Source organism: Vombatus ursinus, unplaced genomic scaffold (assembly GCF_900497805.2).
Source record: "Vombatus ursinus unplaced genomic scaffold, bare-nosed wombat genome assembly UNPS02014893.1, whole genome shotgun sequence".
Classification (NCBI taxonomy): Eukaryota; Metazoa; Chordata; class Mammalia; order Diprotodontia; family Vombatidae; genus Vombatus; species Vombatus ursinus.
Genome location: NW_020954671.1, coordinates 6,301,451 through 6,314,751, shown reverse-complemented (window position 1 = coordinate 6,314,751; position 13,301 = coordinate 6,301,451). Strand labels below are relative to the sequence as shown.

The 13,301-nt window shown below is 35.9% G+C and overlaps 1 protein-coding gene across 1 annotated transcript in view; it reads right to left on the bottom strand.

Annotated features, from left to right (window-relative positions):
* Positions 1 to 13,301, bottom strand: part of PRKCH (protein kinase C eta) — a 221,872-nt gene that overhangs the window by 128,797 nt on the left and 79,774 nt on the right. Inside the window, exons 2-4 of the mRNA XM_027842860.1 lie at positions 10,068 to 10,218; positions 4,073 to 4,107; positions 1,344 to 1,429 (exon numbers count right to left, since the gene is read on the bottom strand). Of these exons, the coding sequence (XP_027698661.1) occupies positions 1,344 to 1,429; positions 4,073 to 4,107; positions 10,068 to 10,218 (272 nt within the window). The remainder of the gene's footprint in view (positions 1 to 1,343; positions 1,430 to 4,072; positions 4,108 to 10,067; positions 10,219 to 13,301) is intronic.

The following is a 13,301-nucleotide window of genomic DNA, read 5'->3' as shown; positions in this document are numbered from 1 at the left end:
GGAGCTTCCATTCCAATGGGGGAGCCAATAACACATATGGAAGATTTCAGCTTCAAATCAGATGCAAAGGTTCCATGGACCTCAGGGTGTGGCAGCAAAGCAGATGGTAATGCCTTTTCTTTACTGTCATAAAATGAATTTATCCTAAATTTGCATGAACATTTTTATCTTATTTAGTTGCTTTATTTGGATTTTTGCCTGACATTGAAAGTTTTAGCAAACTGAGAGGAAAATCCCAGCTGATATGGTCCAAAAAAACTGTCCCGAGGGTAAAATAAAACTAAAAATAATGATTTTGACATGATTTGGGGGCAATAATAACATACTCAGAGATTAAACTTAATTAAATTAAACTTAACGATGTATATTCCCCTTGAACTTTTAAATTTCTTCCTTTAAACTCTGGTTCGTATGTCTAATTATAGTATTCAGTTCTTATCTGTGCATAACACAAGAATTGTTAAGCACCATAGAATTATACTTCCTAACAAAATCACGTCAATTGTTAAATATCAGTAACTCTCCATCTGTTCACCTCTTCTAGATTTAAGAAACTATGTTTATCCTAATTAAACAACAATCAAGAGGAAATAATAAGAATGAATCATAAAGTGTTAGAATTGGAATGTAGTTTAACTCCTTCATTTTACAAATGAGGAAACTGAGGCCCAGGAGCATTAAGTGAATTTTCCCAAGGTCAAATAGTTAATGAAGGATCCAAGATTCAAATAAAGTTTTTCTGGCTCCAACTCAACATTATTCCCACTAGGCCACAATGACTTTACAATTTTCAGCAGATTGTTAGCTATTACCACTAAACTATGGTGAATAGAACAAAATAAAGAATGTATAATACAGATCATCTCAGCAACATTCTTCCAGAACTCTGGTAATAAAATTGGGTTGAAGATAAATCTGAAGTAAGGGCAATCCACAGAATGTAGACAAAGTGTTGTTGTTCAGTCATTTCAGTTGTACCCAACTCTTTATGACCCCATTTGGGGTTTTCTTGGCAAAGATACTGGAGTGGTTTTCCATTTCCTTCTCCAGCTCATTTATAGATGAGGAAACTGAGGCAAACTAGGTTAAGTGACTTGCCCAGGGTCACACAGCTAGTATGTATCTCAGGCTGGATTTGAACTATGGTCTTGCTGACTCCAGGCCTAGAACTCTATCCACTATACCACCGAGCTGCCCAAGATAAACAAATAATGGATTTAATTATCTTAAACAGAGCCAAGTAAATGCTAATACTGAAAGAATAACTGTGTAATAGCACACAGGGAAAGTCAGTTTGATTGCATAATTACAATAAATCTTGTATAAGACACTTTTCTCCTTACCTTTGCATCCACTTTATTTATATTTTGGCAAGTACAGGCAGTAACTATCAGATGATGGCAGCGCTTATGAACAACGCAGGTGCATACTAAGAAATTTCAAAAAACAAAAACAATTATGCATTACAAAAACGCACAACTTAAAATATAATATTAACTGAGTAAGTAAATGCTATGTCTAAATAATGCCAAGACAGTGAAATGAAAAATCAATTGTCAGCCTATCTCTAGGTATTTACTCAGTGTGGTGCTGGTAAATGTCTAACAACTGGGTCTCTCCAAAAAATGTATGTATAACACACTTTTAAGTATAATCTGCATTATTAACATTTCCCCCATTACTTTCTTAAGTCTCGAAATCCACAAAACAATATAACAAGCCTTGATTTGCAGCATTTGCTGACTTGCAAGGTGCAAGTGCTCCCACTGAAAATTTAACAATCAGTTGTCTTGAGCTCACTCCAGTACATCCCTGAAAACCCCCTCCTCCTTACCCCCAAAAAGGTCAAAGACACAAAGGACTCATGGATTCCAAACTATTCATAGCAGCACTTTTTGTGAGAGTTAAGAGCTGAAAACAAAGAAGTTGCCCATTGATTGGGAAATGGCTGGACAAACTGTGGTAGGTAGATGTAACAGTATATGACTGTGCTGTAAGAAATGACGACTATGAAGAGTTCAGAGAAATGTGGGAAGAATTATATGAACTGATGTATAGTAAAGTAAGCAAAACCAATAACAACTGAACATTAAGTCAAACATTATAATGACCAAGTTTGGTCCTAGAAAAAAGATGAGAAAATGCTCCTCCCTTTTTTGCAGAGGTGAGGGAATAAAGGTAAAGAACATTGCACGTACTATCAGACTGGGTTAAATGTTGATCGACTGCTTTCTTTTTATTTTTTTTGCTCCTTGTTACAAGACATGGTGCACTGGGGTAGAGGGAAAAGGAAGGAGTAAATTTGGAAATAAAGGTGACAAAAAAAATCAATGACTTCTTTCCCCAAATAGGAGGAATACATCTAGATCAGGGGTGGGGAACCTGTGTCCTCCGGGCCACATGTGATCTAGATGTTTTGCCTTTAAGATCATATCCATAAGAGTGTTTCCTTTCTATTCCCAGTGTTTTCACATGAGTTGTATTGACAGGGCCTTCTTACCCCTCCCCTGGACTATAGCTCCCAAACCAGCCTTCCTGCCTTCATATTTCCTATTCTAATCCATTCTTGATACTGTTAGAAAAATCTTACCTCACCGTAACTGTAGCCAACTCAGAATGACACAATGAAACTAATTAGGGGGCCTCATGTTATTCATGCCATCTTTTCTTAACTGCTGCTAATTAGTCTAGATCTTAGAACAATAATTATATGAATCCATGTACAAAACTCAATATATTCATTTTGAAATTATCTCACATCTTTCTTAATTTTTAGAACACTGCCTTGAAAAATGTGCTTATACTTCTTGTCCCTGTATACTGTTGTTGTTACTGTTATTCAGTTATGTCCAACCTTTCATGACCACATTTGGGGTTTTCTTGGCAAAGATGCTAAAGTTGTTTGCCATTTCCTTCTCCAGTTCATTTTACAAACGAGGAAACTGAAGCAAATAAGGTTAAATGACTTACCAAGGGTCACACAGCTAGTATCTGAGGCCAGATTTGAACTCAGGAAGATGAGTCTTACTGACTCTAGGCCTGGCACTCTATCCACTGCACCACCTAGAAGCTCTGGTTCCTGTATACAGTACACCACTATATATGTGGTCCTTATATCAGTATTAACACTAACAACAAGGACACTACAAGCCAAATGTGTCTTTGAAATAGAAGCAAATTGTTATGTTGATAATGATTTCTGGTAGCTTTTTTTTTAAAGAATTAAATTTTTTTTAAAAAAAGAACCCTGATATCTATTGTGTAATCAATTGAATAAAGAGAGAGAGAGAGAGAGAGAGAGAGAGAGAGGAAGAGAAGAACAGAGGAGAGAAGCGAGGATGGCGAGGAGAGGAGGGGAGGGGAGGGGAGAGGGAAGGGAAGAGGAGAGGAGAGGAGGGGAGAGAAAAGAAAATAAAGTAGATTGTTGAAGCATCTTTAAAAATCCACAGAAATGAAAGAAGTTCAGTGAGACTGAGAGAAACAAGTAGAATAGCTTCGAAAGTAACATTCTGAATTTATTATTTAATCACATAATTTTCTTAAAAAGTAAGCTATACCTTATAATAATTTGTGGCATCACATAAAATCCTCTTTTCTGTTCTACTTTGTATTTTCTCTCTTTTCTCCTCTTCTTTCTCCCTCCCCCCATCTCTCCTCCTCATTAAATTCAGAAAAAATAAAATAAAAACCATAATAAATTTCTGAACTTTATAATGATAGGTATCCTGGCTCATGATCCTTCAAGAGTGAAATTTCCCTTTCAATTGCTATCTAAAACAACCATAAAAATGAAATGAGAAAAGTAGAATCTTAGAATATTTGTTGGACCTTAATAGAAGCTAAAAAATTCAAAAGACCATCTGTTCCAATACATTTATTTTCCAGATGAGGAAATTAAGGATTAAAGAGGTTAAGAAGAGGAAGGGCTAACCAAATTTCAGGACATAAAAATATTTTGATTCTAATTCGAGATATAATGTATTGTTCACCATTGAAAATGGAGATATTTAAATATATTATTTTTCTTTTGGTACTGTTTTTAACATAGCTATTTTTTATGATGTTCCCTTACCTTGGCACTGATAGCCTTGTTTCCCAAATAATCCCCTGTTCAAGACAAAAAAAAAATAGATCAATCAAAAACGTCAACAGCAATCACCACATAACTAGAAGAATTAAAAACAAACCTAAATTCTGTTTTCTGGTTATTTATAAAGAGTCATAATTCTATGGCAACAAACACAACTACATGATTCCTGAGTTAGTGTTTGAAACCTATTACAAAGGAGCTAGGAGCTAATGGAGAAGATACTCTAACTACTACTATAATGAATTTTGGTGATTATATTTCAAAATACCCAAAGCTGCAATTCTCACAAAAATAGAGTACCATCTATGCATGCATCCATTTGCTCTTCCATATTCTCTTTCTTGCTTTCCCCTATAGTAAGTAAATAGAGGCAGCTTCTTTCTCTCATGGCACTACACTATCAGGGCCTTCAAAGGGAAAAGCAGAAATTGGCCACCCACAGCTTCAACCCTTATCTCTTAGGCTAAGACTCACATAAGACTCACTTATGTGAGTATGTATTTATGTGTGTGTGTGTATATATATATATATATGTGTGTGTGTGTATATATATACATATATATGTATATATGCCTGTATATATGTTTAGATAGAAAAACTTCAGGAAAATCTTTTATTTCCTATTAGTAAATGATCATGTATTTGAATCCCTCCAAATATGGAATACTTACTATCTATCTATCATTAATCTTTACCTCCACGAAAGCTTCATTGTTTTTCTCGTAGTGTTGATATATTCAAGCTGACCTACTTATACCCAGCTACCCCTGGAGCATGTGACCCCTAGCCTAGATTTACAAGACAGCTGCTGCCCATGATTTAAGGGTATAGTCTGTGGCCATGAAAGTTTCATTCATAGGGATGAAACCCATGATTGTCCTCATTAGCACTGTGTTCTAAAGATCTGAGTTAATTTGTTATGGAGAATATAACAGCAAATGTAAAATTAAATATGAATTTTTATGCAAGTTGCTGTGAAATGAATAGGATTTGCTGGTTTGCTGACTCTTCAATTTAGATGCCTACTTAGAAGTAAGGAGTGAGGCTATGAATAAGAAAGTAAGAAAGATAGAGTGGAGCTAAGCAGGCATAAGTACTTTTTCTCTTGTGGAACTAAGAAAAGATCTACATGATATGGTAGTATTTTTTATCTCTATACTTTGCTAATAAATGTATACATGCTGTCTCAAAAGTCTTAGTGCATTTTTAAGCTAAGGTTAAAGTCTAAATGCCCATAAAAATGCACTAGACAAATGTAATAATATATGACTGTGCTGTAAGAAATTATGAATATGAAGAATTCAGAGAAATATGGGCAGACATATGAACTGATGCATAGTGAAGTAAGCAGAACCAAATGAAAAAAAAATAGCTACACGAAGACACTAAACCAAATGTAATAATGACCAAGTTTGGTCCTAAAAAAAATAAAAAAGATGCAGAGGTGAGAGACCATAGGTAGAGCTAAAGTTTAAAACTGCACTAAGACTTTTGGGATACTGTGTGTATACATGTGTATGTATTCATACATGTAAATAAACAGACATATATGTATACATGCACATATATAATAGCCCACATTTATAAAGTGCATTATAAATTACTAAGAGCATTTCTTGTAACATTTTAAGTAGAGGAGATACCACCTTAGAGAAGGAATAATGGGGAAATTGTGTTTCAGAGAGGTTAAGTGACTGGTCCTAAGTCATGAAGCTAGTAAGTGGCAGATGTTTAACTTTTTAAAAATTTTTTAAATTTTTAATTAATTTTGAATTATCAACAATCACATCCATAAGTTTCTGAGTTTTAAATTTTTCTCCCCCTCTCTCCCCAAGATGGTGCGCAGTCTGATATAGGCTATACATATATATTCCTATTAAACATATTATCACATTAGTGATGTTGTAAGTAAGAATTAGAACCAATAGGAGGAACCACCAGAAAGAGGAAACAAAACACAACAGAAGAAAAAAAATAGCAAATAGTATGCTTCGATTTGCATTCAAATTCCATAGTTCTTTCTTTGGATGTGGATAGCATTTTCCATCATGAGGCCTTTGGAGACATCTTAGATCCTTGTATTGCTGAGAAGGGTTAAGTCTATCAATATTGGTCAAGTGGCTGTTTACTGTGTACAACGTTCTCCTGGTTCTACTCATTTCATCCAGCAACAGACCATACAAGTCTTTCCAGGTTTTCCTGAAGTCAGCCTGTTCATCATTTCTTATAGCACAGTAGTATTCCATTACATTCATATACCACAACTTGTTCAGCCATTCCCCAATTGATGGGCATCCTCTCCATTTCCAATTCTTTGCCACCACAAAAAGAGCTGCTATGAATATTTTTGTATATGTGGGTCCTTTTCCCATTTGTATGATCTCTTTGGGATATAGCCCTAGAAGAGCTATTGCTGGGTCAAAGGGTATGTACATTTTTATAGCCCTTTGGGCATAGTTCCAAATTGCTCTCCAAAATGGTTGGATCATTTCACAACCCCACCAACAAGTGTTCCAATTTTCCCACATGTTCTCCAACATTTGTCATTTTCCTGTTTTGTCATATTGGCCAATCTGATAGGTGTGATGTGATACCTCAGAGTTGTTTTGATTTGCATTTCTCTAATCAATAGTGATTTAGAGGATTTTTTCATATGACTATAGATGGCTTTAATTTCTTCATCTGAGAACTGCCTGCTCATATACTTTGACCATTTATCAAGTGGGGAATGACTTGTATTCTTATAAATTTGACTTAATTCTCTATATATTCAGATGTTTAACTTGAACATATAATGTTGATACTAGTTAGTACTCATGACTTTCACCATGAGGAATATTCCCCCAGTAGAACATGAGCCCTTTGAGGTTAGGGACTCTCATTTTCATCTTTGGATCCTCAGTGCTCACTGGATCACAGGAGTAGATCCAGAAGGTGCCTTGAAGGTCATCTGTTCCAATAATCTCATTTCATAGATGAGAAAACTAAGGCCCAGAGACAGTAAGTGTCTTGCCCCAAATCACAGAGGGAGTTAAGAAGCAGAGTCAGGATTCCTGGGCCTCTGCCTCCAGATGCAGGATTCTGTCCACTGCACGATGATATAGGTACTTTACAAATGTTCGTTGAATTGAAAAAAGACTAAAATCTGATTAGTGGATAATGTTCCTCTGAAGGAAAAACAATTAGTAAATTTAGTAGTGTTCTACTGTGAAGGATGATATTTACTCAAATCAAGAGGCAGCAGAGAGTAATGATAAGAGCAGAAAGCAGATGATCTGGGCTCAATCCTGGCCCTGTCACTTTCAAGCTATGTGACCTTGCCCAGGTCATTTAATCTTGCTCAACATCTTTCCTCATTCCTTATCTTAAAAATAGAGAGAATAAGACTTTTGGGGATCAAATGAGATATTCATCATAAAGGACTTCATGAACCCTTTATAAAAATGTCTCCTCCTGGTACTCTGTAGCTTGTCTGATCCTCACAACATTGTGGGGTAGGTAACACCATTTCACAGATGAGGAAACTGAAGGCTGAGGGTAAATGACTTGCTCATGGTCAAAAAGCTGATCAGAGATGGAATTTGAATCCAAAACTCTCTTGACTCTAGGAACAGTGATAGTATCGTTCATTCATATCTCCTCCAGGGAGATGGCTCAGTGAATAGAGTGCTAGGCCTGGAGACAGGAAGATTTGAGTTCAAATCTAACCCCAGACATTTACCTTGGGAAAGTCACTCTGTTAGCCTTAATCGATTACCCTGAACAAGGAAATGGCAAACTACTCCAGTATCTTTGCCAAGAAAACCCATGGACAGTGTGGTCCATGGGGTCACAAAGAGTCGAACAGAACTGAATAACTGAACAACAATTCTCATTCAGATCCTATACTGTACTATACTTGTTTCTAATGTTAATGTGTGAAAATGCTAATTTGACCCAACCAATCACTGTCCTCAAAGTTTTAAGTCAAGCATATCTGTAAAAATCAAAATAGGTTATAATTTTCTCATTGGCACTAATGACCGGGGTCTTCCTGACTCCAGGCCCAGTGCTCTATCCACTGCAACCACCTAGCTGCCCCAAACATATGTAAAATGCTTTATAAATCTTATGTAAAGTTAACTATTATTGTTATTGGGAAGAAACATTTAAATAAGACTCTGATGAATTTCATAATTGTTCCTACTTACTTTAGGCAATGATCTAAATGGTCTTTTGCTGTAACACATATAGGAGCAGAAAGAGATCTATATATTCATTCTCTCTCTCTGTCTCTCTATCTCTTGTTACACTTTCTGGGCCTGTGCTTATAATGCTGTAGCTCACTTAAAGAGAATTCTGCGCGCTCAGCTGATTTACAAGGCAGACTTGCCTTTGAAACACCCTTGAGCTGTAATGGGTGGTGATGGCTTCCTGGAGATAATACAAACCTTTTACCTCTTAACAAAGATACCAAAATGTTTGTGAAAGATTAGGATATAATTGTTGATGGAAGTTAAGTTATATAGATCATTGAAGCTCCTTCTACAACTTAATTATCTTAAAATTGCATTGAGAGGTTAAGTAATGTTCCCAGGGTCACAAAGCTAGCAGTATGTGTCAGAAATGTGACTTGGGCCAAGGTATTCCTGACTGTGAGGCTGGTTCTGTATCACAATATGAAGTAAAAAACAGCCATAATTCTTTTTGCCTTTATATCAATGAAGAATTGCTCACAGAATTCAACATATATCTACAAATCCACATTAAGAAATTGTTAGAGGGGCAGGTAGGTGGTGCAGTGGATAGAGCACCAGCCTTGAAGTCAGGAGGACCTGAGTTCAAATCTGGCCTCAGACCAAACACTTGACACTTTCTAGCTGTGTGACCCTGGGCAAGTCACTTAACCCCAATTGCCAAAAAAAAAAAAAGAAAGAAATTGTTAGCTCATAATTGTTCAGAATCTGATTACCTAACTTGTAAATAATCCAGATCCTTTGCTCCTTTTCCTGTCTCTAACTTCAGATCACTTGCTTCCTATCCATTTTATGGTATAATAGCATCTTCCTCAGAGAAAGAGAAAATAAATAAGACCACATGAAACACACCCCTGCAATCCCTGCTGCTGGATAGGATGAGGCTGGTGGATGACTTGAGCTCAGGATGCAGGGGTGTGCTGGTAAATGTTAACAACTGCCTCTCCAAAAGGAAAAAAGTAGGAGCAATATACATTTAAGTTTTCTCTTCTTTAACATTTTCTCCATCATTTTCTTAAGTTTTTTTTTTAAATAATCAACAAAACAATAAACCAAGTCATGATACGTGGCAATTATAGATTTCCAAGGTATAAATGCTCTCACATTGAAAATTTAATAATCGGCCCTCAGGAGCCAGTTCAAACTGGCTCCAGTACACCCCTGGGATAACTCCAAATGGGCATTCACAATCTGATGAGACCCTGGGAGCCTAGGGTGACTAGGCTGCCTAAGAAGGGGTCAACAACCCCAGGTCAGAAAAACCAAGTGGGCCAAAGCTTTCATGCCAATCAATGCTGGCCGTACTTCAATCTAGGGCAAGATAGGGAGAACTAGGAAAGGAAGAAGGAAGGAGGGAAAGAAAGAAGGAAAGAAGGAAGGAAGGAAGGAAAGAAGGAAGAAAGGAAGGAAGGAAGGAAGAAAGGAAGGAAGGAAGGAAGGAAAGAAGGAAGGAAGGAAGGAAGAAGAGCAGAGAAAGAGGGAAGAAGGAAGGAAAGAGAAGGGACTTCCATAAGGGAGTTTTGATCCTTGTTTGCAGCTCTGGTAAAAGGTTAGAGAGTACAACAGTTTGACACTATTGACTAAAATGAAACTTCCAGGTCACCAAAAAAACAAAACAAAACAAAACCCTAAATTAATCATTCTATCCTTGTATCACACAATTAAGCAGAATAAAGAGCTGGTTCTATAAAATTATAACTGATAAGGAAAAAGATACAGAGGAGGCAATGGAGAAATCATACCATATGAACTCTTTGCAATGTGAACAGTAGGTAGGTTGTCTCAGATATGTTGCCATAAACTTATGCCCATTAATTTGATGAACTCGTCTTCTCATAGCTCTCTGGCGCTTCCGAGTAAAATGCTTGAAGATTCTGTCTCTCTGGAGAGTTGCTGTACATTGGGAAGATGAATGAGGAAAAGAAATACATAATGAGTATTTCTGCAATGATTTGCAAAGCTGCATACGAACTGTCAACAAACCATTTTGAATATACAAAAATGCATTTGTCATTCTTTAAGCCTGAAAAAACACAGAGTGCTTCCTTTGTTACTGTACTGTAAAGATTCATATTTATGGCTCTGTAGCTATATCTCCACAATGGCACTAATCTTTTGTGACAGTCACAATTTATTTATTTATTTATTTATTTATTTATTTGGCATTTGGGGTTAAGTGACTTGCCCAGGGTCACACAGCTAGAAAGTGTCAAATGTTTTATCTCAGTCCGGATTTGAACTCAGGTCCTCCTGACTTCAGGGCCGGCGCTCTATCCACTGCGCCACCTAGCTGCCCCAACAGTCACAATTTAACAAGATTTGTTGTTGGGTGTTGATCTTCAAAGCAAGATATCATGAACCACACTAATAAATATAAGAATAGCACTAAAAACAACAATAATAATGACAGATTTGTTATGTCAAAGGAGGTGACCGAAATTCTAGCTTCTCTACAAACCTAAAAAGTGGGCAGGCCAGATAAGATCCATTATTATTGCCTCAAATGCCTCACAGTAGTACATTAATTATTAACAAGGCACTTTGCCAGCTTCCTGTCAGAGGTAAGGCTGATCTTTCCTTTCTTAACAGAAAGTATCTACTACAAAGGATGAAAATACCAGTGATCTCTCCAAATATAGGCTAATTACATGTTTATGTAATTTATACAAAGTTTATTGACTGACAGAGCCTGTATCATAAAAAAAATCTATAAATGCTTACAACAAATAAAATATTAGCTTAGGAGCAAAAAAAAAAGCGTATGAAAAAGTCCCATGTGAATAAAGAATAATTGTCTACTTGGGAATTACTGAACAAGCTGCCCTAAAACATTGTACCACTTACACTGCCGTTATTGATTATTCCAATGTTTCTAATTCAATTCTGCACTCATGGCTTCTTTATGAATGATAAACATGTAGTACAGACTCACATATAGTAAGAATGTCAGTTTATTTGACATCCACGTGGAGAACTGTTTTGAATTTAAAAGATGACACTAACACAGCACTCTCAAGATCAATTCATATAAAACATTATATTTTTCAGAAAGTTTAAGCCCATTATAATTCTGCCTAACCTTATATCCATCATCATCTCTCCTAAATAGAACTACTGATGGCTTTCAAATTAAAGGAGTTGAACCAATTGATTTAAATAGGTAACATCAACTTTTATGGCTCCAGTGAACAAAATACACTAAAAATGTCTATTAATGTCATCTCATGGACTCTTTCTCCAATGATATGGCAAGATGTCATTGGAACTTGCTACGTGTAAAATTCTTAACGTACACCAAGGAAAGAGAGAGACTAAAGGTTCTGAGCTGGAGTCAAAGGATCACACTGAATCTATGCTCTAGATAAGACATATGGAGCATAAAGATATCAAGGAAAAGGCTATGGCTAAATACATTTAGAGAAATCAAAGCTGAATAGGTAGAACATACTGAACTAATAAACAATGACTCAACATCTGTCTTACTGAAGCCTTTTAGATTAGTAAAATAGACTCTGACAGGTTTAAAAAACACCTTAGCAAAAACTTATAAAATATTAATAAACCATAAGACCCAGCACCCAATAGCTATAGCAAACACTGTATATCGGCTATAGAAAGATGAACACTTTAGGAAGAATATAGATATAGATGTAGATAGATATTCTGAGACCATAACAACATTTTGAATAAGCAGACATTGCTTTCTAAGTGAAACCAAGGGATGATAAAAGATATAGGCCAATGGATTTTGAAATAACTATGAATGTCCATGAAATGACTATGAAATGAGAGAATTCAAAGGAGTGTTAGCTGTGTGAACTCATATATATCTCTACAAAGAGGTGCAAACATGTGGCTGTCATGTTGTTTGTTTGTGAAAATGGAAGGAATCATGGTGGCAATTCAGTACCAGGTCATTGATACCAGAAACTATAGAAGATAAGTTACCTATATCCTAAGGATCCTGAACTTAGTGATCAGTGTATATTATGCATAGAAGATTATGAGTATTTGGTAGAAGCAATAGAAACTGTATAATACTATGCCTCAGGATTTAACAATTTAGCAGCTACCAAATACCTATCAGGATGTGACCTGGTGACTAGAATTACATATCAGAAGATTAAGAAATCTTTCCATGAAATGACAGCCAACAAATTCTAATACTGTAATATTACATACATCAAAACACCTTAACCAAATCATTCAATAAACTGTACTTGAAACCGCCCACTTTCAAAGACTTGCCTAGACAGAATACTGACACATAAAAACTTAAGAGCAATATTTTTCATATATTTGTTAAGCCATTCTCCAATTTGATGGGTATCTACTTAGCTTCCAATTCTTTGCTATTACCAAAAGTTCTGCTATAAATATCTTGGTGTATATTTAGGGACTCTTTTCTTATCTATAGCCTCTTTATGATATAAGCTTAATAGTGGAGTCTCTGTATCAAAGGGTTTGGACATATTATTCATTTTGTTTGCGCAATTCCAAATTGCTTTCCAAAACGGTAATACTAATAGCTCTACCAACAATGCATTAGTGTGCCTCTCTTCCCATATCTTATTTTTTGTCTTCTTTGTAAATTTATAGCGTGTGAAGTGATACTTCAGAGTTGTTTTGATTTATACTTCTCTTAGTTGTAGTGACCTGGGGCATTATTTCATAGGATTGTAAAGCGTTTGCAATTCTCTTGAGAACTGTTTGTTCATATACTTCAACCACTTTTCTACTGGGGGCTGGCTTTGGGTCATGTATCTATATCTATAGACATATAGATATTTATCTATCTACACATCTGTTAATCATTTATATGTCTTAGATACCAACCCCATATCAGAGAAAGACACAAAGATTTTCTTCCATTCAACCACTTCAAAAACAGAAAATATTTTAACATTTTGCCATACCAAATGCTCACAATCTGCAAGCTACAATGGAAAGAAAATTTTTTAAATACAGTCACTTAA